Source organism: Prionailurus viverrinus, chromosome C1 (assembly GCF_022837055.1).
Source record: "Prionailurus viverrinus isolate Anna chromosome C1, UM_Priviv_1.0, whole genome shotgun sequence".
Classification (NCBI taxonomy): Eukaryota; Metazoa; Chordata; class Mammalia; order Carnivora; family Felidae; genus Prionailurus; species Prionailurus viverrinus.
In genome coordinates, this window is record NC_062568.1 from 195,247,416 (window position 1) to 195,272,804 (window position 25,389).

General features: G+C 50.8%; 1 protein-coding gene across 9 annotated transcripts; it reads left to right on the forward strand.

Moving 5' to 3' along the window:
- Window positions 1-14,511: 14,511 nt before the first annotated feature.
- PAQR7 (progestin and adipoQ receptor family member 7) lies at window positions 14,512-24,873 on the forward strand. Of its 9 annotated transcripts, XM_047870349.1 has the most exons (4): window positions 14,860-16,090; window positions 17,352-17,429; window positions 18,319-18,752; window positions 22,439-24,873. In XM_047870349.1, the coding sequence occupies exon 4, from the start codon at window positions 22,825-22,827 to the stop codon at window positions 23,869-23,871; it is 1,047 nt and encodes a 348-aa protein (XP_047726305.1). In that variant the 5' UTR covers window positions 14,860-16,090; window positions 17,352-17,429; window positions 18,319-18,752; window positions 22,439-22,824; the 3' UTR covers window positions 23,872-24,873. The 9 variants fall into 9 exon arrangements, with proteins under 9 accessions (XP_047726308.1, XP_047726311.1, XP_047726312.1 ...); XM_047870352.1 differs by lacking the exons at window positions 14,860-16,090; window positions 17,352-17,429 and adding an exon at window positions 14,512-14,793 and having other exon boundaries at window positions 18,319-18,415; XM_047870355.1 differs by lacking the exons at window positions 14,860-16,090; window positions 17,352-17,429 and adding an exon at window positions 14,512-14,793 and having other exon boundaries at window positions 18,319-18,415; window positions 22,579-24,873.
- The last annotated feature ends 516 nt before the right edge of the window (window positions 24,874-25,389 follow it).

The window sequence follows — 25,389 nt, forward strand, 5'->3', positions numbered from 1 at the left end:
GAACCAGCAGACATCAGAGAATGGAGACTGTTGGGCTGATCCAAGTGAATGGAGGCCTATAGCTGCTATCTGCAGTTCCCAGTGTGGAATCTGAGGACAGAGCCTCGGTCTGGGGTTTAGAAGTTCCTGCATATTGGCCAGTAGAAGGCCTATGTATGCTACCAGCAATTTCCAGAATATACTAAGCCAGCAGACTCCAGTAAACAGGGACTGTGGACTGGAATGGGGGAAAGGGATTCCACACAAGTGGAGAACTACAGACTGAACCAAGGGCTAACGACTGGTGCTCTGTTAGATTCTCCTGTCAATCTAGACTGGCCTGTTAACCCTGGCCTGGAAGGTCCGTTAGATTGGGAGCTCTACACAAAAAGAGTAGTGCTCAAACCAAGAGGAGCTTACCAAGGGCCTTAGGAAATGGTGAGAAACACAGTGAACTCAAAAGGGTTCGCTTTGGATCCCACTCTTGCCACCAAATCTGTTAAAAAACAAAATTAACCAAGTAAATTGGCATTATTAAATAATTCATTAATATGGCAACAACTCATCTAGCAAGTAGAGGGGAGTTCCCAGGAGCTGTGCAAAATGGAAGATTTTTTTTTTTTAATTAAAAAAATTTGTGTTTATGTTTATTTATTTTTGAGTGAGAGAGAGACAGAGCATAAGTGGGGAAGGGGCAGACAGAGAGGGAGACACAGAATCCCAAGCAGCCTCCAGGCTCTGAGCTGTCAGCACAGAGTCTGACGCCGGGCTTAAACTCACAAACAGCGAGATCATGACCTGAGCCGAAGTCGGACGCTTAACCCACTGAGCCACCCAAGCGCCCCCCATTTTTTTTTTAATTAAATTAAATTAAATTAATTTTTTTTTTTCCAAAATGAAAGGTTTTTAAAGATTGGGGCGGGGAGAGGGGGAAACAGGAATTTGTTAGCAAAAAATGCATTGTTTTAGACAAGGTTGCCCTCCTAAAGGGGATGGTAGGGGTCTATTAACGGATTACCTCCTAGTATTGATCAGGAAATTCCAGTTGGACTGGTTAAAGGGTATATTCCTGGGGCATTGAAACTGTTGTTGGGTTAGGTGTTAATTCTTGGTTGACTGAAACAAGGCCTTAACATTAGTGACACCATTTGGGGCCTATGGTCTTCTTTAACAGAGTCCTGTGGCATTTCATGGAATCACTCTTCGTTCAGTCTTGAGGTGCGATGTTGACGTCCCAAAAGACCCGTATGCCCATGAGGCATTGCCAGGGTACCAACAGAATGCAGGAAGAAACCATAGCCATCAAAGAGGGCTATGCCTTTGGCCCTAAAATCTAAAATACCCTGCAAGATGGCTTCCTTGCAGTCTGCTCTTTCCACCTTTCTGGCAGATTGTAGGCCAGCGAGAGCAGCAGGAGGGTGAATCAGACCCACCCACCATCCTTTGCAAATGCCTCTGAATGATATAACTGCACAGTGTTTATTTTACGAGGTCGTTCCCAAGTGTAACTTTGTTCTGGCCAAAGGTATGCATTTATGCCAGCCTGACCCTGATAGAGAAATATAAGCCCTGGATTGTAAAGTAAGTAAATAAAACAAACACAGAAACAAGCTCATAAAATGTAAGTAAGGTCTCGTCACTCTCCGGCTCAGAATCGCCCACCCCCACCCTGTGGACTCCCCATAGCGCTAAGCATAAAACCCAAAGTCCTCGCCATGGGAAGGCCCCCACAGGAAACTCTTGATCTCATGACTTCCACACACCCCTGCCCTCCCCGCCAGCCTCAACACGCCCACCCCTGGCTGAGGCCCTGCCTCAGGGTCATTGTGCTTGCTCTTCTCTGCAAAGATCACACAATGTCGCCTTACCCACTTCTCTGATCGGCTCCTCTAAACTAGCTGCCTCCCTGCCGCTAGCGTCGCTCCGCGTTTCCTTACCCTGCTTCGTTTCATTCACAGTATTCATGTATATTCTCGTCTCCCCATTAGGAGACATGCTCCAGAAGGCCAGAGACTACCCTGTCCTGTGTCCCCGGCATCTGAAATAGGGGCCAGGGCACAGTAGGTGAGGTCTCTGCAAATGCTTGCTGAAGGAGGATGCCCAGCACCCCCCCACCCCATGAACCCTGTGTGGCCTGTAACTAGGAACCGCCCCCTTCCCATTGTCATGATCTCTGTCTCTCCCCAGCTCTGAGGCGCTGCGTCTCCCACCAGCTGTGCCCCCCCCCCCCCCGTTGGAAATTTTTACCGGAAGCTGGAAGGACAGCCACGTTCCCCTGCTGCGCTAAGAGGGGCTGAGAGGAAATTTCCACAAACTGTGGCTGGCAGCGTGATGCAGCGGCCAGGGAGTCTGGGGAGGGCCCAGGGTTGCTTGTGAACGTCTGTCCCTGTCCCTTGCCCAGAGTGTGGTGTGCTGTGTGTTCACAGATCTGTTTCCAGATCTGTAGATCAGGAAGGCCATCGGTGCTTCCTGCACAGCAGGAGCTCCAGCTTGCTGGGGCCTGGTCAGGTGCATCCCTGGAGCCAGAAGGATCTTCAGACGTCATGAAGTTCAATCCTTTCCTTTTCCAGATGGAGGAATTGAGGCCCAGAGAGGGGAAGCAATTTGTCCCCAGTCACAGGGAAAGTGACAGAGCGTGCACTTGAACTCACTGCACCTCCTGGGTTTTTGCTTCTCTTCTTCTCTTCCATTCTTTTTTTTTAAATTTTTTTTTTAATGTTTGTTCATTTTTGAGAGAAACAGAGCATGAGTGGGGGAAGGGCAGAGAGAGAGAGGGAGACACCATCTGAAGCAGGTTCCAGCACAGAGCCGGACGCGGGGCTTGAACTCACGAACTGCAAGATCATGACCTGAGCCAAAGCCAGATGCTTAATTGACTGAGCCACCTGGGTGCCCCTTCTCTTCCATTCTTGCCCTCCTGCCCTTCCCTCCCACCAGTCTCCAACTAATCTTTTCCCAAGTGCCACTTTGGGCCAGCCCGCTGGGAGCTCGGGCTCCCTGGGGCCATGTCACTGCCACTCCTATCAGACCCCCAGAGCTGCCTACCTCTCCTCCACACACCCCATCCCTGCCAGGACCCCTGCTGCAATGCCCAGGCTGCTCTCCATACCAGTTAGATCAGGGTGTCTGGGGGTGGGATACAGGCCTTGGTATATTTTAAACATCCTGGGTGATTTCATTTGTAGCAGGGTTTGGAAACCACTGTTTTAGCCTCAATTAATGGCATCTCCACCTCCTGTCCCAGGGCCCCAGGTTGCAGATCACCTAGTGACTTTTTTTTTTTTTTCTCCAGATTTACCTTCTGGATTCATGGGTCCCCTGACCAGTCCTGTGTCCCTCCTGCTTCTGCCCTTTCTCCAAACCTGGGGCTCCCGTCTGCCTAGATTGCCTGGTCTGACCTGCTAGGCACCCACTAAGTACTCGCTGTTAATGATGGTAATGACCTCAGTCTGGCCAAGAGGATCCTTGATGTGAAAGAAGGAAAAGGGCTTTGGGGGTCGAGAAAACTTGGATTCTAACGCTAGCCAGTTCTGCTTGCTGCCTGGGCCTCAGTTTATTCATCTTGAAGGCGGATGGGGTGGGGGTAAAATGCCTGCCTGGTAGTCTGTTGTAAGGATCAAAGATACTATGACTGTGAGGGCCCAGCAGCTCACCAACCAGCTGCTCTGGGAATAGGCTTCTCCTGCCTGCCGGTGGCAAACGATGACTGTTTCCATGGCGGAAAGGAAGGTGTGAGCCTCCCGAAGAGGATCTTACCCAAGGGGTTTCCTCCAAGACAGGACAACTACAGCAGAGCAGGGAATGGGGGGTGCAGAAACCGAGGAGGGTGGTCAGGAGAGATCCACTAGGGAGTACCACCCTCTGCCTGGGAATGCTGGGGGAGGTCCCTGGGGGGGCGTTCCCTTGGGAGCCCGCAGAAGGGCCCCATGGGAACAGAATCAGCATTTGGGTACCTCCCATGCCCAGAGGCACCAATGCCTGATTACAACCACACCAGCGATGGCATTTTCAACCTCTGTCTCTTCCTCTGAGCTATCAGGGAGGAGAAACTTGAGACTGAATAGAACAGAAAAACGATAGTAAGCAGGACCAGACTTTTTAATACTTGGAAAATGAGCTCGTGTCTGTATTATGTACCCCCAGGACAGAGAAGCCACAAGCAGGCACAGATGTCTCCAGAGAAGCTAACGGGGCTCTAACAAGAAAGAATCGAGGGGCTGGGGCACCTGGGTGGTTCAGTTAGTTAAGTATCCAACTCTTAATTTCACCTCAGGTTGTGATGTCACGGTTTGTGAGATCGAGCCCTGAGTAGGGTTCTGTACTGATAGCATGTAGCCTGCTTGGGATTCTCTCTCTCTCTTTCCCTCTCTCTTAAAATAGATAAACACTGGGGCGCCTGGGTGGCGCAGTCGGTTAAGCGTCCGACTTCAGCCAGGTCATGATCTCGCGGTCCGTGAGTTCGAGCCCCGCGTCAGGCTCTGGGCTGATGGCTCAGAGCCTGGAGCCTGTTTCTGATTCTGTGTCTCCCTCTCTCTCTGCCCCTCCCCCGTTCATGCTCTCTCTCTGTCCCCCCCCCCAAAAAAAAGTTGCAAAAAAATAAAATAGATAAACATTAAAAAAAAAAAAAAAGAATTGAGGGGTTGCCTGTGCCACACTAAGAACTAGCTCATTCAATGACTGCTTCCCCTGGGTTTTGTCTGGTGAACTCAGTCTGTGCCAGGCCCTGATGGGGCCCCTGCCAAATGCCCGTGTGGCCTTGACCCTTTCTTTCTCTGGACCTCTATTTCTTCCAGCTGTGAAATGCCTCCCTTTTCCGAGGGCCCTACCAGACTTTGCCAGTCCGTGTGAAAAAGGATTTGAGGTCTCTCGTTCCAAGTGGGAAAATTAAATGTATCCCAAGCAGTTAGCTCAGGTGGGCCATAGGGGGCCAGTCAGGCAATGGGTCTGAAATCAGGCAGCACGTCCGAAAAATGATCTCCTCTGCACAATGAGAAAATATAAAAATTTAAATCTTTAGTTTAAAGATGTTGATGGCTCTAAACAGTTTTTTTGAGATAGATTCTAACATACTATAAGCTTTACCTCTCGTATGTGTACAATTCCAGATTTTCGGGAAGTTTACAGAGTAATGTAACCATCACCACAGTCTAATTTGAGAACATTCCATCATCTGAAGGAGATCTCTCGTGTCTGTTCCCACCCCCACCCCTGGCAACTGCTAACCTACCTTCCGCCTCAGAGATTCCCCTCTTCTGGACATCTCGTGGAAATAGAATCACGCATTATGGTTTTTGCACCTGGCTGCTTTCACAGAGCGTAACGTTTGCGAGGTTCGTCCATTTTTAGCATGCATCTTACTTCTTTCTTTCTTTTTTTTTTTTATGGCCAAAGAATATTCTATTGTACGGGCATGCCACATTGGATATTTGTCCGTTTATCATTGGTATATGTTAGGGTCGTTCCCGTTGTTGGGGGCTTATGATGAATAACACTTCTATGAACATTCGTGTAGAATTCTCTGTGTGGATGCATGTTTTCAGTTCTCGTGGGTAGCTTCCTAGGTGTGGTTTTGTTTCGCATTCCTACAATGACCAAGGATCCTGAGCACCTTGGCCTGTGCTTGATGGCCCTTGGGCATCCTCTTGGGTGAAATGTCAGTTCAGACCCTTTGCCCCATTTTTTAATTGAATTATTTATCTTTTTACTGAGTTTGAGTTCTGTATGTATTCTAGTAGATATATCTAGTAGATACATGATGTTTGCAAATCTTTTCTCCCAGGCTGACTTATCTTTTTTTTTAGTTAGCTTATCGTAAATGTAAGGGTTTATTTCTGGACTCTCGTTCTGTTCCATTGATCTAGGTCTATTCATATGCCAGCAACATAGTGTTTTACTTGAGTAGCTTGATAGTCTATTTTGAAATCAGGAAGTCCTCTACTTTGTTCTCCTTTTTCAGAATTGTTTTGACTAATTTGGGTCCTTTGCATTGTCATATACACATTAGGATCAGCTTGTCGATTTCTACAAAAAATGTCTGCTGGCAGCTTGATACGGATTGAATATATATGTCAATTTGGAGAGAATTGCTGTCATAACAATATTGAGTCTTTCAGTCCATGAACATAGACTGTCTCTCCACATATTTATACCTTTTAAGATTTCTTTCAGCAAGGGCCACCTGGCTGACTCAGTCGGTGGAATATACAACTCTTAATCTTGGAGCTGTGAGTTTGAGTCCCATGTTGGGGGTAGAGTTTACCTAAAAAAAAGTTTTTCAACCAGGTTGTGAGGTATGGTGTTTAAGACGTTTGTCTCAGGGTTTCCCCTTTTAGCCTCCTCTTCTATTTTTCTCAGCCCAATAAATGGACAGGGGAGGAGGAACTAAGGAGAAAAGGGTGCGCATCTCTCAAAGGGCCTAAACAAAAGGGAATAGGTTCAGAGGCAGGCACCTGCTGAGGTTTATTAGAGACCCTCTACTTGGGCTGTATTAGCACTCCAAGGCAGATGCCTTATAGCAGGGGGGTGAGCACCGAGAGTGTAGGTCTGAGGACACAGAGAGATTCACTCCCAATCTGGAGAGTGGTTTCTCCGAGCTGATAAAGAGGAGGGACTGGGAAGAGCACCTACCAATTAGGACGACACAGGAAAGGCGGCTAGGGGGCTGAAGGAGCCTGGAGCGCTTGCGTTGTAAGAATCTTTTCTCCAGGGTCCTGACCCTTTGCAATAATAGCAGAAATGGGGGGGGGGGGAGTTTGGTTTTGTTGAGGGGCCTTGATTTGCTGGAGTTGAAAATTAACAATTTTAGTGGTCTTGCTTTTAATATTTATTTATTTTTGAGAGAAGGAGAGAGTGAGAGTGGGGGGGGGAGGGGCAGAGAGAGAGAGAGAGAGAGAGAGAGGGAGACACAGAATCTGAAGCAGGCTCCAGGCTCTGAGCTGTCAGCACAGAGCCCAACATGGGGCTTGAATTCACAGACCAGGAGATCACGACCTGAGCCGAAGTTGGGAGCTCAACTGACTGAGCCATCCAGCTGCCCCAAATTTTAGCGGTCTTTCTTTTAGGTGACTCATCTAGGGTAAAAGTGAGCTGGTTTGCCAGCTTAAATCTGGAGTGGACATAGTCTCCTGTTCCATCCTGGTCCTTTTAACTAAAAGAGAAAGGTCCTGGTTTAACCCACTAATACACACGGAGTGAAATGCTCCTCAGGCAGATCCAACATCTAAAGGAAGATCAGGCTTTTCTTTAAAGACAATTTGGAGTCAGCAGTAGTAGTTGCCAATAGGTTCATAAGGTTTTTGTGTGCAAGCCCGAATTTTGTGAACTTTGTTCTGATCACTGGGCTGAGGAAAAGCCACTGTAAATATTTCACGGACATTTCCGGGGAGTTTTCTGGCATCAGGCTCATTTTATCCAATGTTTGGCCTGGTCCTCACTGAAAAGCATATGGATATAAATCTGATTAGAAACCAGGCTGGTGAGCGCCTGGCTGGCTCAGTCAGTAGAGCATGCGACTCATGATCTCCAGGTTGTGAGTTCGAGCCCCATGTTGGATGTAGAGATTACTTACAAAATAAAATCTTAAAAAAAAAAAAAAAAAAAAAGAAGCCAGGTTGGTGAGTTTGACTACCTGTTAATTCTTCAGCAAAGCTATGGATATCCTCTGTCACTTTAGGAAACTCTTTTTTTTTTTTTTTTTTTAACGTTTATTTATTTTTGAGACAGAGAGAGACAGAGCATGAACAGGGGAGGGGCAGAGAGAGAGGGAGACACAGAATCGGAAACAGGCTCCAGGCTCTGAGCTGTCAGCACGGAGCCCGACGCGAGGCTCGAACTCACGGACTCTGAGATCATGACCTGAGCCGAAGTTGGCCGCTTAACCGACCAAGCCACCCAGGCACCCCTAGGAAACTCTTTTAACTATGGCTTGCAATCTGGCCTTTGTCCAGGGAACATAAAAAAACTACGGGGTTATTTGGAACCTCAGAAGCCCCAACTTTAAACGGGGCAGGTTTTAATAGGTTCAGGAGGGAAGGACGCAGGGAGAGGTTTGGGGAAAAGGGAAGTTCAGTGAAAGGATGGGGGGAGGGTCGGTGCAGAGGAGAGGGGGCTGGTGCACAGGGAATAGGGGGATGTGGCACCAGCAGTGGGGCGGGAGCCCAAGCATGTCCTGAGGCAGAGAAGACGGGAGAGGAGAAGAGGAGCCCTTTTATTCTTTCTTTGCCTCAGTCTAGAAATTGTATTTTGCAGAGAGGCAATTTTAGACCGCTGATAATGTTTGGAAGCTTCAAAATACCTATCAAAATAGGCATCCCATGCTGTTTGGACAATTTTAATTTTAATTTTTTAAAATGTTTATTTATTTTGAGAGAGAGAGAGAGAGTGGGGGAGGACAGAGAGAGAGGGAGAGAATCCCAAGTAGCCAACCGAGCCACTGAGGCACCCATTTTGACAATTTTAGAGCCATGACTGTCCAATCCAGTTTCGAGAAATGTAAGTTTGGGGAGATTGAAAGTCTCCCGTAATGACCATTGGTGTTCAAACCTACTTTCGGTTAAGTGATCTGTTGAGTTCGAAATGCAGGTGAGGAGGGGTGCCCGGGGGGCTCAGTCGGTAAGCCTCTGAATCTTCATTTTTGCTCAGGTCTTGATCTCATGATCGATCAAGCCCTGAATTGGGTTCTGTGCTGTCAGCACACAGTCTGCTTAAGATTCTGTCTCTGTCTCTCTCTCTCTCTCTGTCCCTCCCCCGCTCTGTCTCTCTCAAAGTAAATAAATAAACATTAAAAACAAAATGCACGTGAGGAGGAACAGCAGGTTCTAAATGTTAATGTTTAATTTTTTTATTTTGAGAGAGAGCGAGCGAGCGAGTGGAGGAGGGGCAGAGAGAGGAGAGAGAATCCCACGCAGGCTTTGCACCATCAGCACGGAGCCGGATGAGGGGCTTGAACTCATGAACCGTGAGATCATGACCTGAGTGAAGCTGGACACTCAACCAACTGAGCCACCCAGGCCTCCCTATTTATTTATTTATTTATTTATTAAAAAAAATTTTTTTTTCGGGGCGCCTGGGTGGCGCAGTCGGTTAAGCGTCCGACTTCAGCCAGGTCACGATCTCGCGGTCTGTGAGTTCGAGCCCCGCGTCAGGCTCTGGGCTGATGGCTCAGAGCCTGGAGCCTGTTTCCCATTCTGTGTCTCCCTCTCTCTCTGCCCCTCCCCTGTTCATGCTCTGTCTCTCTCTGTCCCCAAAATAAATAAACGTTGAGAAAAAAAAAAAATTTAAAAAAAAAATTTTTTTTTCAACGTTTATTTATTTTGGGGACAGAGAGAGACAGAGCATGAACGGGGGAGGGGCAGAGAGAGAGGGAGACACAGAATCAGAAACAGGCTCCAGGCTCTGAGCCATCGGCCCAGACAGAGCCCGACGCGGGGCTCAAACTCACGGACCGCGAGATCGTGACCTGGCTGAAGTCGGACGCTTAATCGACTGCGCCACCCAGGCGCCCCTATTTATTTATATTTTTAAAAGATTTTATTTTTTAAGTAATCTCTACACCCAATGTGGGGCTCCTGAGATCAAGAGTCACATGCTCTACCGACTGAGCCAACCAGGTGCTCCATCAGATAAGGTGACATTTCAACAGACACCTGAAGGCAGTGGGGCAGCAGACAGAAGTTCAGCTGTTTGGAGCCAGGACCAGCTTCTTGGCCATGTGACCCACGCAGTTGCACAGGACTTTGTGGTCAGGAGAGTCCCCATGCTTGTTTTCACGTTCTGTTCTTACTATATTGACATTCTTAATTTTTGAACAGAGACTTGCATTTTCATTTTGTAGAGGGCCCCAGACTCATGCTGGTCCTATCTGGGGCAAAGTGAGTTCCAGGCAGAGGGAGTGTCAAGTGGAAAGGTCAGGAGGTAGGAATGTGTTGGCAACCTGGAGTCTGGAGTAGGAGAGAAGTGCATGGTTAGCTTCTGTATTTCTGCCCTTTGAGCCCTCATTTTCGCCCCGGCTGCTCGCTGAGGTTCTGACCTATTCAGGGCTGCCCGGGAGGGCACGTGGAAGGGGCAGTGAGATTACAGGTTCAGGAAAGGTCTGCCTTACGCTGTATTTGTCCTGAGCTCTCCAGGCTCGGCAGGTGTTTCAAGATTTTATTTGGTGGGGGGAAGAGGTGGTCCTGGAAGCCCTGGTCTCGTCTTCCCCCAAAGCAGAGCCTGAGACAGAGACTTAGACACGAGTAGTTTGTTTGGGAGGTGACCCCAGAAAGCGGAAAGGGAGGGAGTAGGGAGACAGGGAGGAGGAAGCAGGCACAGCACAAAGGAGGGTGGGGGGTATCTTCTAGGTTGCTGCTTTCGGTCGGTCTCCCGGGCTCCAGAAAGCCTGGCGCAGACAGAATGCCTCCCAGAGTTGTCTTCTTCTGAGCAGGAGGCTGGAGCTTTCTCCAACAGCTTCCATGAGTGCTGCTCTCAGGGTGCTAACAGCCTGCACTTCTAGCCTGCACCTAAACCGGCAGGCTGAGCTAAGGCTTCCAGGAGAGCCGAGAGGCTGGAGAGCAGAGGCATGCCTGCTGGAGTGGGGCTGGGGTCAGCGGGCATGGGACTGCCCACTCGTGCCGAAGCTGAAACCTGTGGTGAGCCGTGACGGTGTGGCCCGGGCCACTCTTGTGTTTGCCTTGCTGGGGACAGTCACCATGGGGGCTCATCTGCGGATCCCTTGAGGAGGGCCGGCTGTTTACGATGGCTCTCACAATTGCAGGACACCCCGGGACACCTCCAGCCACTTTCTGCTGAGATCTCATGGCCCCTACGGGAGATTCTGGGGCTGGATCTAAGGCCGTCTCTCTCCTGTGGTGCAGTTCAGGCCTGGGGGCAGCACATACCTGTGTCCTGCTTCCGTGGAAATGCAGTTAGTTCCCTCTACCACTGGCCTCCGCTCTGCTTCTCCTGGCAGCCCGTCCCCTTTGGGGCTCATGGGCAAGAGTCAGACACCCGGCCATGGAGTCCCAGGGGACACCCCCGACCTCTCTGGTGTCCTTGAAACCCCCTCACCCCATCCCACCCAAAGAAAACCCTCTCTCTAATCTCGGACTCCAGTCTCCACACTGCCTTCAGGATAAAGCCCTCCACCTTGGCAAGGCTCTCTTCTTTCCAGCCCCTCCCTGCCTTTCGAATGCCATCTGTTGCCTGCTGGTCCTCTGTGCCCCAGCCCCAGCACATGATGGCTCATTTCGGAAACTCACCCCGTCATTCAGACCTCTGCACCTTTGCATATGCTGTTCCCCCTGTCTAGAAAGTCCTTTCCCTCCTCATGACTTGGTGAACTCTTCCTCATCCTGTAAGACTCTCTCCAAGTGGACTTTAGGCAGAGAATTTCTATAGGCAATCAGTGCCCCCCGGCACTGTGCCCCCACTGCACCATGCACGGTTGAAACTGTGGTCTTGGGTCAGACCCTCTGGGTTTGAATCCTGGCCCCGCTATGTGTATGAATCAGGAATTATTTCAACCATGCTGTGTAACAAACCACCTAAACATTGGGGAGGGGGCGCTTATAACAAGCCTTTCCTTTTCCTCATTGGCAAAGGGAGGGAATAAAGAACTGAAATAGAGTAATAGTTGGCATTTGTTGAGCAAGCAGTCTCTGCCAGTCAGTGTGAGTACTTTTCATGGATTATTTCATTTACTCCTCATACCAACCCTATATGGAGGGTATTGACCTGTTTGAGAATGAATGAACTAGATACCCAGAGAGGTTACATAACTTGCCTGGGGGGAGGGGCAGAGCTAAGGTGCGAACCCAGACAGGATACACTCCTGTGTGTCACTGCTTTGCTGCCCCCAATGAGCGGATGCCCTTGTTTGGGGGAAAAGATAAGAATGTGTTCAGGACAGTTCAGGCCACACATCCTTTCTCTTACTTTGGATGTGCTGAAGCCCTTCCCGGTGGTCTCCTGGCTCAGCGCCTGACTTCTGAGGCCCTTTGACTCTTTAGGCCTACCTAGGAATCTGATCTCCCTGGACACCCTGGTCCTCTAATGACCCGACCTGACGCCTAGGAAGGCAGCTGGATGATGCACAGGTTACTGGATAGGTTCTCCACCCACCCTCTCCTAGAGTCTGGATGCAAAGGTTTCAGGGCTTTGGGGTCTGGGAGCAAGGAAGGCATTGGGCCTCACCCAGGCAGCTGAACTGGGGGAGGGCAGCGAAGGGAGGTGCCCTTGGCTGCCCTGGAGCTGCTCTCACCCTGCCTGGGCTGGAAAAGGAATGGGGGGGGGGGGACAGCAGGGTAGGGGAGGAATTGTCCTGGCCCCACAGCGTCACATCTTGTTGCCAGTACTGAGTACCAGATAAGAGCTAGGCTGGGATCCAGGCCTGCCACTAGCCAACTGGGTGGCCTTGGGCAAGTAGCATCTCTGGAACCAGTTTCCTCATCCACAGAATGAGATAATGAAACTACATCCTCATGGGCTTATAGTGCATGTAAGGGGGGCTTTGCATTGGGCCTGGCACACGGCAAGTGCTCCGTAACTGATCGCTGTTCCTTTTTAAAATTATTTTTATCATTCAGCTCTTAAATATCCATAGCCAAGTGTCACGGGCAAGTGACTTTTCTCCCCAAGCACATCTCCAGATCCATTTCGCAGAACCTAAGTACATCGGGAGCTATGTGACCCGGAATACATCATTTCTGTCCTCTGGGCCTCGGTTTTTCTATCCATAAAAATAGATAGAATTTATTCTATCTATTTAGGGGGTCATCTCACTCAATTTTGTAGGAATGCATGGTACTAAATGACATAATATAACAGCCCCATGTGCCCTTTCTGATCTTCAGTTTCCCAGTTTGTAAAATGTGTTAATAGGGTTGTCTGGATCAAAGGAGGTAGTTATGGCAACTGTTTAGCACACAGCTCTCAGCTGAGGGCAAGAGCTTAATAAACTGTAGCTTTAAAAACATGTTCAGTACAGAGCAGGTGTTTCCAAACCGGAAGCTGAGTCTAAGTTACCTTCCAAGTTTTCAGTTTTTATTCACTATGATAGAATATATTCCATCATATAGAACATGATTTCCAGGGTGCCTGGGTGGCTTAGTCGTTTAAGTGTCTGACTTAGGCTGAGGTCATAATCTCACTGTTCCGTGAATTTGAGCCTCGCATTGGGCTCTGTGGATCCTGCCTGGGTTCTCTCTCTCTCTCTCTCTCTCTGCTCCTCCCCCCTCAAAATAAATAAATAAACCTTAGAATATAATTTCCATAATGTCCTTACTTGTCCGTTTCCTATTCCCTACCTGTTCTTTTTTTTTTTATTATTTTTTATTTTTTTTCCTCTTTCAACGTTTATTTTTATTTTTGGGACAGAGAGAGACATAGCATGAACAGGGGAGGGGCAGAGAGAGAGGGAGACACAGAATGGGAAACAGGCTCCAGGCTCTGAGCCATCAGCCCAGAGCCTGACGCGGGGCTCGAACTCACGGACCGCGAGATTGTGACCTGGCTGAAGTCGGACGCTTAACCGACTGCGCCACCCAGGCGCCCCTTCCCTACCTGTTCTAAATGATGGGATCTTCTATGCTATTTTGTCTCTCCACATGAGTAATAGGGATTTCACTAAATCTTAGGGTTTGGGTTTGTCTGAATCTGTTGAAGTAAAGACCTGTTGCATCCTAGTACATTATGATTATATATGTTTTGTTATAATATAATAAGGAAATATACATTCGTCTAGTATTCACTGCGGTTGACAATGAACCTTCATACCCGTTGTTTATTAATTCTCCTAACAACCTGTCAGGTATTCCTGTTTCCATTTTATAAGTAATAAACTGGAAGCTGAGAACAAGGAGACTTGCCCAAGGTCACATAGTGAGTTAAGGGTAGCACCAGGATGTGGATCCTGTCACCTCGCCCAGCCCCCTGCACAGTCTCTCTGAATGGACTCAAAACTCCCTGAGGGCAGAGCAGTGTCCCCTTTTAGACTGTCCCCTTTCTGCTCTGTATCCATCAGGCTGTGTGCACCCCAGACGCGGTGGGGGTGTCTCCCACTCTGCTGGTCTAGTGCAGGGGAGGGATGATACGCTGAGGGCCTCGTGTATGCAGGGATCCCTCACCCTTTGGGTGCTCCCACTTCTGGGGGGAGATATTACACTAGGGAGTAGAAAGTGGGTGTTTTAACAGAGGTTCAAACACCAGGCCTTGGGCTGGCCGACCAGGGGAAACCGCCCACGGAGAGAGCTAAGGTGGGAACTTAAGTAAGACAGGGGTGCAGAGGCGGGGTGGAGCTCCCCAGGCAGAGACACGAAGACGGGGAAGGCCAGGCCCATCTCGACCAGAAACAGCCCAGTGAGCGGTGGCGTGTGCGGCTCCTGCTGGCTTCGGGGCTGGGCGGCGGGCTTTCGCAGGAATTATCCGCGCTCCTGCTCCGACTTGCCCGGCGCCCGCAAGTCAGCTACCCGGGCTCGGGAGCTGGTGGTTCAAGACCGCGGAAGTGGGACCCGCTCAGCGGGCTCCGCAGCGCCACCGCCCAGCCGGGGACTTGGGCAACCACTTCTGCTGTCCGGGCGTCCGTCTCCGCGTCTTTCTGCCCCACGATCGCCGGAGGAACTCCCAGGACTGCACGGTCGCGGGGGTGGGGAGCCCCCCTGCAGCTGGGCGCAACACGTGGGCGCGGCGGGTAGGGAAGCACCGCCCCGCGCCCCGCCCCCCGCCCGCCTCCGGGCCGGCCCACCCGCCGCCCCTTTATCAGTCGGCGGGGCGCCGGGACGCCGAGGGCCGCGGTCCGAGCTGGCCAGCCTTGCCGCTCCGCTCCGCTCCGCTCCGCCGCAGGTACCGGGAGCCGGCGGCGGGGCGCGGGGCGTGCTCCCGGGGAGCGTTGCGCACGCGGGCGGGGAGAGAGGCTGGAGTCGGAGCACCCCCGGGCAAGAGTGGGAGGATGCTAGGGGACCAGCTGGAAGGGAGCACCTCTGAGGGAGTGGGCAGGGCGGAGGGCCGGCCTGGGCCGGCCGTGGTGGCCACGGTGGCCGGGAGGAGGAGAGGCCGGCGGCTCGCTGCTCCGCCTGCGGCGGGGCTGGGGGGGAGGCGGATCCAGGGAGACCCCAGGAGCAGAAGGTGCATGAGTACCTAGAACTGGGTGATGTGAGGGGGTCCCCCTTTGGGGACGCCTGGGCCGGTTGGGATGGAGAAGCCTGCCTTGGTGTCAGGAAAACATGGAGGTTTCCCCACCCAATGAGGACAGGGGAGGGAGCCCCACACCACCCATAGCACTTGCTTCAAGCCTGCAGGCTTTGAGGACCCCCCCCCCCAGAGGTTTCCTTGGGGCAGCCCATTCTGGCCTGGCCTGAGTAGGGGGGCCTGGTCAGGCCACCGCTGGTGAGTTTGAGGGTTTGACGGATTCCCGGAGCCTGGCTGCACCCGGATGGATGGCCCAAGACCTTCTGTTTAGCTCCTATGGAAGAGGGTCTCAGCCTCACAACCAGAGTCTTGTGCCACCTCTGAGGCTCGTGGTGGAAGGCTGTCCCTCTCCAGCCTCAGTTTCCCTAACCAGAGGGGCCCTTGCTGGCCAGTGGTGAAGGTTGGGTCCTTTTTCCATCCCTTGTGCTGGGCGACTGTAGCCAGCTCACCCAACCTCTCTGGGCCTGCCTTCCTCTTAGAGTTCTACCTTGTCCTCAGAGCATTTGTGAGTCTGAGTTCCACAGAAGAATTCCTTTGAGTTATTTATTCTATCCCGATCACAAATGGAGGCCCAGAGTGCGGTTACAAAAAGCAAAAATGATGTCCGTTTGGTTTTGGAAGAAATAGAAGGACTTTTTGTTTAAACACATTCTGCCGAGTCTGGGAATTGGTTTGCATTGAAGGAGGTCACCCAGTTGCTGGGAGATCAGGAGGCCAGCCGGGGATGAAAACTTTGCTTGTGTAATGTATGGCCACCCCCTGGGTGACTGGAGGTTGACCACAATGGATAAAGGGCAAGAGCACTGGTTTTGGGGTCAGATGATGTGCCCTCTGCCATCCTGCCTCCTGGGCTGTGATGCCAGCTTACACGGAGGCCCAGAGTTGCTTTGAGGCAGAAGTGAAATGTGGGTGAAAGTTCCTTGTAAACAGCAAGCCACTGTAAATTACCGATGTTAGTGCCTCACCTTATTAATATTTTGGGCTCGTATGTGGTATTGTCCTTGTCAGGATCCCTCAAGGAACATTTACCTCTAACAACTCCTGTGTTAACGCAGATCTGGCCTTACTATCTTATGTACGTATGTGTGTATGTATGTATGTATGTAAGTATGTATGTATTTTTAAGTAGGCTCCACACCCAACGTGCAGCTTGAACTCATGATCCTGAGATCAAGAGTTTGTGTTCTATCTACTGAGCCAGCCAGGCCTGCCTTACTATTATTTTTACGAGGTTAGACTTTGTCTTCTATGGCAAGATAAAGTTGTCTTGAGGGCGTGTGCTGAACAATGAAGGCCCAGAGAAGCAACAATGAATATTTTACGTGCCAAGATGGAGGCAAGAGACAAAGTTAATTATAACCAAATACTCATATTAGGTGGGTTTTTTTTTCGTTAGGCTATTAAGCTCCAAGAAGGCAGGGTATTAACACCCTTAGTTCTTACCCTTAGCTGTTGATTAGCTGGGCTATTCGTTCTATAAGGGAAGTGTTTTACTTGCTTTGTTCACTGCTGACGCTCTAGCACCTGGCACATAGTGGGCCTAAAACAAATATTGGAATGTCTCAGGGCCTGAAGGGACCTTTGACGTTACTGATAAATTCACTCTCTCCTTTGACATCTGGAGAAACAGGGCCAAAAGGGGAATGGACTTGTCCAAGGTCACACGGGGATTAAGCGGCTGAGCCGGGACTAGAATCCAACAAACAGCAAAAACAGCGGCGCCATGCTGTGCCAGAACTAACATCTTGCATCAGTAACTTTGTTTTGCTTTCACAGGAGCCCAAGGGGTAGCTATTATTATCCTTTGATTATCAATGAGGAAATAGGCTCAGAGAGGTTAAGGGACTTACCAAAGTCACAGAGCTGTTAAGTTTCAGACTTGAAATCCCATCCTCACATAAAAATGGGAACATGGCTTCACTTGAAGTAGTCTGCCCGAGTGGTAGGTACTCTCCCTTGGGACGTCAGCTCTCTCCAATTCTGCGTGGTCACCACCTCGGTGGCTTCTCTTGGGGCTGGATTTTCCTAGGCCCGTAGGCATTTCGTTTGTGTGGGTGAGCCTGTCTGCTTCATTCAACATGGGCCCCAGCCCTGTCGCATTTTGCCTGCCATGTGCACTAAAATCTATGGGATGGGTATAACCCGGGGCTCTCCCACTTCAGAGCCCATTTACTACCCCAACCCGACAACCTGGTCTTCTGTTTTGCTCACAGGTACTTACGGGACTTTTTGACCGTGTGTGTCAGGTAGAGACCAGGAGGAACTGGGGCAAGACTTGGTTGAGAAGCTAGGTGAGGAGATGGACCTTGTGTTTAGGAAAAGGAGACTGGGAGGTGGGAGGGCAGAGGAGGACAGAGCTCCTCAGATTGACAGGAGCTCCCACTTGAGCCCTGGAGATCTCTGTTCTGGGGCTCGGCCAACCTGGAAGCTTCCCAAACCTGCAGGACACACTCTGGCCAGACGTCATGCCTTCTGGATCACCTGCTAGCATGATCTACCCCTTCACCCTCCCACTGGGGGATGGGGCAGCCAGAGTGGCAACCCTCTCCCTGGCAGTTTCATTTCCCAGCCACCTCGCTTGCGTCTGTGCCCAAGTGCAAATCTTCAGGGCTCTGTGAATCCACAGGGGTTACTCTGAATGATCTATGCTGGGGAGAATTTAATCATTAAATAAGGTCAGTGTCTCCAGAAGTTCCAACTCCAGCCAAATTTCCCTGGTCCTTACATGCATCCTCATAGAAAAGTAAATATTTCAAGGCACAAGGTTAACTGAAGCCCCCAAGTCCAGTGGAACCAGCTCTTGAGGCCAAAAGAGGACAGTTTTTTAGGGGACATCAAGCGAATCTTTCAGGCTGGGGTATTTCAAATACGACTACTATTAATAATAATTAGTAATAGTAGCAATCATTTATCAAGTTGCTAAACTGTGCTAAAAATTTGTCCGAACAAAGTTAGATCCTTATAAGCAGTCTGTGCCGTAGATGATATTGTAATTCCCATGAGGGACTAAGGATCAGAGAAGGTGAGTCGCTTGTCTTAGATCACACAGCTAGCATGTTACAGAAGCAGGCGTCAAACCTGGTTTGTCTGAATCTGAAGTCCATCTCCTTCATGAGCCTTCATAGTGTCTGCTTTCTCCTTTAGTCCTAACTTCTTTCCATTATGATTCCTGGGGAGTAGGGGGACAGAAGCCAGTCAAGTTTTCCTGACACCCATCAACCAGGCCCTGGTCACCTGGTCTCAGCCCAGCTTTGCCTGCCTTGCCGTGTGATCTTGGGTAAGTCACAACTTTGTAGCCAGCCACTGGGTTTTCCCAGATGTTTCCTGTGGAGGCTAATGCTGAGCTTCCTTGTGCAGCCGTGGCCTGGCTAGGAGGGCAGTGGTTAGCCTGGATTTGACCAATGTGGGAATGGTGTTGGGGGGGGAAGGGAGAGGTGGAGGTTGTCTTTAGCCCCACCCTCTGGTGACATCACACAAGACAACCTCCAGTCCCTGGAAGCCCCACCCTTAGTCACCCTCACCTGTGGAAGTACCACAGGTGCTTGGCATCTGGAGAATTTGCCCAGTCCCACAGCAGAATCCATCGGCCCCCCAGGCTCGAGAAAATTCCCTAGGTAACCTAGGTTTGGAGGGGGGCCAGGAAGGGGGGCCCTGAAGCAGGCAGGTCCTGGCAGCCTGGTGGGCAGGTGACTCAGAATTCTCTGAGGGTGGCCTCTGGATCCCTCCCCTCATCCTTCCAGCTCTTACTGGACCCCTGCACCTGCTCCTTTCCCCTGGAGTCAGGAGATGGGAACGAATTCTGAAAACAGACCTGTTCAGATGGAATGGGGCTGCTGGGTGAAGTCTAAAGGAAATAGGGAACAGGATCTCTTTATCCCAGGATGGAGCCTCTGGGGTCTGTGCTTAGGGTCCACTGCATCTGGTGGAGGAGGAGGGCCCTGAGTGACCTATTGCCACCTGAGGAGGGAGCTGTGAGATAGGGCTTCGTTGGTGTAGAGCCAGTGGGTGGCTTGGTAATGTGGGGAGGCTGAGGTCTCTAGATGTGTGTCAGTTGCTGGAAGACTAAGGAAATAATTTATGGGAAAGGCCTTGGCTACCTGCTTTAGACCATTCTTTTCCAAAGTATGATGGAGATTGGTGTGACAGGAGGCAGGGCAGCAGCAGAGTGGCTAAGAGTGCCTGTACTTGGCAGTCAGAGAGCTGGGTCCAAATTCTGGCTTCTCTGTCTCTGTCTCTCTCTCTCTCTGTTTCTCTGTCCATGTTCTTCCCTTGGGAAGGAGCTCCTGACCTCTCTGAATTTCACTGTCTTCAGCAGCAAAATGGGCATAATAATACCTACCTCAAAAGGCTAGTTATGAGAATTAATTGTAACAAGGTTATAAAGACTGAGCACATAGTAAACACTTACTACATTTCAGCTGGTTTTTTTTTTTTTCAAATGTTTATTTATTTTTGAGAGAGAGAGAGAGAGAGAGAGAGAGAGAGAGAGAGAGAGAATGTGAGCAGGGGAGGGGCAGAGAGAGAGAGAGGGAGACACAGAATCTGAAGCAGGCTCCAGGCTGAGTTGTCAGCACAGAGCCCAATGCGGGGCTCGAACTCACGAGCTGTGAGATCATGCCCTGAGCCACCCAGGTGCCCCCAATTCAGCTGGCTTTGTAATATAATTATTACTAGGAAAAGAATCCTTGGTCAGGTAGGCTTGACACATGTAGGTTCAACAGAGGGAAGCTGGCTTCTTTGCTGTAGGACTTCTCAGAGACGTTAATAGGCTGTTATGCCTTGGGAAGTTCTAAGGGTGGGATATGGAGCCTTGGACTGTATTTAATGGATCACAGAGACCCAGGAACTAGGCCACCATCGCACATTATCATTCCCTGGTCTTCTCCCTTGGGGTGGAATGGAAACCTTGCTGGATTGGGCAACGCTGGGGAAGGCCTTTCTGTCTCTGGGCTCTTGTTTTCTGTGTGAAACAAGGGTGCTGCATGAGATGCTTTCAGAGGCCTTTTCTGGCTCCCCAAGGTTCCGAGTTGGGAAGCCAAAGTTGTAGACAGGGGTGAAGGCTGAAGCCCAGGCTCTTGGGGAGGACCTCCACTGCTGGTTCCGCCACTAGCACAGCAGGCCAGGGGGTTCTCGTGGTCTGGACGGAAGTGGCCGGCAAGGCTGTCTGAGGAATAGGAAGCGGAGGCGTCCTGTACTCCCCTTGTGCAGTATTGTAGTAACTTATTTAACTCCTGCCTCCTCATTGGACCAGGAGAGGCCAGAGACCAGAGCTGACTTGAGAAGTGTAATGCGGGGGGAGCTTCAGGCTAGGGTGAGGAGGCTTGATGGGCTGGGGGCTTGTCTTGCTGCCTTTGCATGGCAAGCTCCCTGCATTTACTTGGACTGTGATTAAATTATCAGGGGGCTTTTGGGGGTGATCATGGTGCTGCTGGTGGCAGAAACATGAGTGCTTTATCCTGCCCTGGATCTCCCTGACTGTTACAGTGACTGGTGCACAGGTAGTTGCAATAAATATCTGATGAAAGATGGACAGGGCTCCTGGGTGGCTCAGTCAGTTGAGCGTCCAACTCTTGATTTTGGCTCGGGTTGTGGTCTCACGATCGTGGGACCGAGCCTCATATCAGGCTGGAGCCTGCTTGGGATTCTTTCTCTCCCTCTCTCTTGCTCCTCCCCTGCTCTCTCTCTCAAAATAAGTAAATGAAAAAGGAAAGACAGAAAAAAAGACAGAAAAAGAAAGAAAGAAAGAAAGAAAGAAAGAAAGAAAGAAAGAAAAAGAAAGAAAGAAAGAAAAGAAAGAAAGAAAAGAAAGAAAGATGGACAGAAAACCAGGATACTGAGTCTAATAAACTTGTTAGAGAGAATTTGAGGGGTGGGAGTCATCTGGCAGGTGCTAGTTTTTCAATAGATATTTTGATTTAATGAATGCCATAGTGAATACTGATAAGCCTGAATTAAGCAAATGGTTCCGGGCCAACCTGTATATAGGGTATATAATTAGGGAATGATGAATAGCACTTCCCCCCGTGTCTTGCAAAGGGCAGTTCAGTGGTTAAGATTGCAAGCTGAGTTCAGATCCTACCTAGGTGGGGGGGGGGGTGCAGGGTCCTTAACTTCTCCATGCCTCAGTTCCTTATCTGAAAAATGGGAATAATGAGAGCACCTACTCACAGGGGGTTAAGAAGCATAAATGAGTCAATTGTACATAAAGTGCTTGAGACAGTGTCTTGCACATAGCAAGTACTGTATAAGCATTTGCTATGATTTGTTTTCATCTCGGTGACTCCACCATACTACGAAGTTCCCAGGGGTAGGGATCAAATCTTTTTCGTCTCTGCCCTCCCCTGGACCGAGCACAGGATGGGAGGCAGAGGAGGGGCTCAGTGTTTGCTAAGTGCACAAATGGATGAATGAATGAATATGTTTTATATGCTATGTTGTATAACCTATACAGGGGAAGTGGGAGGGGGGCAGCAAGGAGGTCCCCTGGCCCAAAAGCATTTCAGTGAGGGAAAGGAAGTTGGCACAGGGTGTGCTATTTGGGTTAGGTGGGAATTGAGGGTAGGAGCAGGGTCTCGAACGCAGGCTGAGGGGTTAGATTTGACTTCTTTGGCATTAACAAGCATGGGTGGGAGTGGAAAGGCTGGAGGAGGGATCTTCTGAGGGGAGTTGTGGCTGAGGGGAAGGGCTGTTTTATAGACCAGTTGTTACCAGAGACTTTCAGGATCAAAAGTGGCTTTTTGAGTTGGAGACTTAAAGGGTATGAAATGTTCCCGGGATGCTGTTATGTTCTTTGATTTAACAAGTACTGAGTGCCAGCCGCCTGCTAAGCACCAGCGGTTCACAAAATAATGACACACACTGCCTGCCCTTAGTGAGCTCACATGAGCAAGTTTAATGCCCATGGGGAACGTTATACTAGTGAAAGGATGTGGTATCTTATGGTAGGCACTCAAGTAGAGAGGTTATCATCAGAGGTTCGGGGGGCCGGGGAAAGTATCACAGAAGAAACGGGTTTTGAGGGATAATTAGGAGTTTGCCATGTAGGCAAGATGAGGAAAATGTCTCAGGCAGAGGGAACAGCTTGTGTCAACCTGAGGACATGTGGGAAACAGCAGGCCCAGGGGTGTGGTGAGGCTATGGCTGGACGTGAAGGGCACTGCGGTTGAGCGATAAGGCTGGAAAAAGGTAGCAGGGGCCAGATCATGTAGGGTGATGGATGGTGAGTGGGAGACCCTGGTCACTTGGAAGGGGCTAAAGGTAGAGGCAGCGGGTCTATCAGCAAGGTCATTGTCACCACCAGATGAACACAGATGGCGGCATGAACACAGGAGGAAACAGCAGGGGCTGCTGTGTGGAGCCTGGACTGGGATGGAAATGGCTGAGGTAGTGAGCCTCCTTAATTATTCCTCGGAAATTTACTGAACATCTACTACATGCCAGGCGCTGTTCGAGGCACATGGGATACATCGGGGAGTACAGTCACGGGGTCCTCGCTGAGCTAGCTCTTCCTTAGGACGACTCCTCTCTTCTGAAACTCAGTGTGGGGACAAGGGGGCAGGAAGGAGGGACTAAGAACTGGGCTTCCGAGCCTCCCAGCTGCTGCTGGTGGTGCCATCAAGGGTCGAGGACACCAGTCCCCTGACTTTGCTCTGGCCTCTCTCCCAGCTCCCTGCCTGGCCCACAGCCATGGCCACGATGGTGGCCCAGAAGCTCAGCCATCTCCTGCCCAGTTTGCGGCAGGCCCACCAGGAGCCTCGGCCGGCCAGGCGGCCAGAGCCCGTGTTCACAGTGGACCGTGCCGAAGTGCCACCGCTCTTCTGGAAGCCGTACATCTACGTGGGCTACCGGCCGCTGCATCAGACCTGGCACTTCTACTTCCGCACGCTGTTCCAGCAGCACAACGAGGCGGTGAACGTGTGGACCCACCTGCTGGCAGCCGTCGTGCTGCTGCTGCGGCTGGCCGTCTTCGTGGGGACTGTGGGCATCTGGGGAGACCCGCACGCGCTGCCCCTCTTCATCCTCCTCCTCGCGTCCTTCACCTACCTCTCCTTCAGCGCCTTGGCTCACCTCCTGCAGGCCAAGTCCGAGTTCTGGCATTACAGTTTCTTCTTCCTGGACTACGTGGGCGTGGCCGTGTACCAGTTCGGCAGCGCCCTGGCACACTTCTACTACGCCATCGAGCCTGCCTGGCACGCCCGGGTGCAGGCCGTCTTCCTGCCCATGGCCGCCTTTCTCGCCTGGCTTTCTTGCACTGGCTCCTGCTACAACAAGTACATCCAGAAGCCTGGCCTGCTGGGCCGCACTTGCCAGGAGGTGCCCTCGGCGCTGGCCTACGCGCTGGACATCAGCCCCGTGGTGCATCGCATCCTGGTGTCCCCTGACCCTACCTCAGACGACCCGGCTCTTCTCTACCACAAGTGCCAGGTGGTCTTCTTCCTGCTGGCCGCCGCTTTCTTCTCCACCTTCATGCCTGAGCGCTGGTTTCCTGGCAGCTGCCACGTCTTCGGGCAGGGCCACCAGCTCTTCCATGTCTTCCTGGTGCTGTGCACGCTGGCCCAGCTGGAGGCCGTGGCACTGGACTATGAGGCCCGGCGGCCCATCTATGAGCCTCTGCATACCCGCTGGCCCCACAACTTCTCTGGCCTCTTTCTGCTCACCGTGGGCAGCAGTGTCCTGACCGCGTTCCTCCTGAGCCAGCTGGTACGGCACAGACTCAACCGGAAGGCCCAGTGAATGGCGGGGGCGGGGGGGGGGGCAGCTGGGAGGGAGGGAGGGAGGTGTAGTGGGGGCCCAGGGGTCCGGGCTTGGCTCCAGATGGGAACAAGGCCTGGTAACGTTGTTTGTGTCTGGCGTTCGGTGACTTTCTGTGTATGCCTCAGCTGCCAGGGGTGGTGATGGCCAGTCCTTGGATTTGGGGATTGGCCGCGAGCTGCTGGGGTTCACCGCTTGGGCCTGCCCTGGGAGAGGAAAAGAGAGAAAAATGTGGGCCACCTTGGCCTGCCTCCCCCCATTGCCTCTCGCTAGGGATGAGGATTGGGGGTCAGCTGGGCCCACGACCTTGGTTTGGAGCTTCCAGATGATCTGAGAGGGAGTGACAGTGGAATTCAGGCCAGAGTCTGCTTTGATCTGAGAGGCAGAAGAGGGCTCAGCAAACCCCCTCTACTCAGATGTCATTGGTGGATAGGAAAGGGGGAGGCTCCTAATGTGTGTAGCCTACTCTTACCATTCCTTGACCTCCAGCCTGGAGCTTTAGAGTTCCAGGAAGTCCCCAAAGATAGAAGATTGTGTCAAGTGGAAATGGATCCCATCAGTGCCCCATACCTCTTCAGTCATCTCCCCACCCAGTGAGCCCCCAGCCTTTCTAGTTCCGGCCTTGATGTCGTGCATATCCTGTTCCCAGCCTGTCTCCTGGTTTCCTTGATCACGGTTCAGTTATGCTTTCAGTGTTTCCTGGGCCTCTGCTCAGAGGCAGGCCACCAGCTGGCCTGTGGATCAATGCAGGATGATGAAAGCTTTCACATCAGAATGGCCTGTCAGGGGAAGCACTGAGGAGGGGAATTATCAGTGCTGCCTGTGACCCTCAAGGTCTTGGGTTGGAAAGGGTGAATGGAGAAGTGCATTCCTGGTAGAGGAAAAACCTATACAAAGGCGTTCCATTGTACGGAAGGAGGAGTTCAGTGGGGCTGGACTTAGGGGTGGTCTGAACTCTGATGCAATAAAGTAACTGTGATAACACCGGCCTCTTGGCTTTTTGTCTCCTCTCCCAGGAACCCCCATGGACCTGCTCACTGTGTTGAGGGGGCTTTCCAGGGGAAGCTGGGGCCCCCAGGGATCAGAACAGGGAGGAGGAAGGCAGTTCCTGTTTTATCTTTGCCTGGGGATGGGGTTGGGGGCCCTATACACTATATGTATGAACTTTTTCTTTTTGGCAAGGAAGGGAGCGCAGTTGTATTACTAAATATGTTTTAGAAGATAAAGGAACATAATCCCACTTTATAATTTGACAAGGACTTCATTTTTTGGTCTTTCCTTCAATCAAGGAGGATTTTATATGTACAGTGAAGGAAAATTAGGAAGTACAGATAATTTAAAAAAGCCCAAATGAATAAGAAATATCATTCTCCCGATATGTATACACACACACACACACACACACACACACACAGTGGATATATAATAGGATATATATAATAAGATATCCTATTATATCCTATTATATATTATATATACATATATATGTATATATAATAT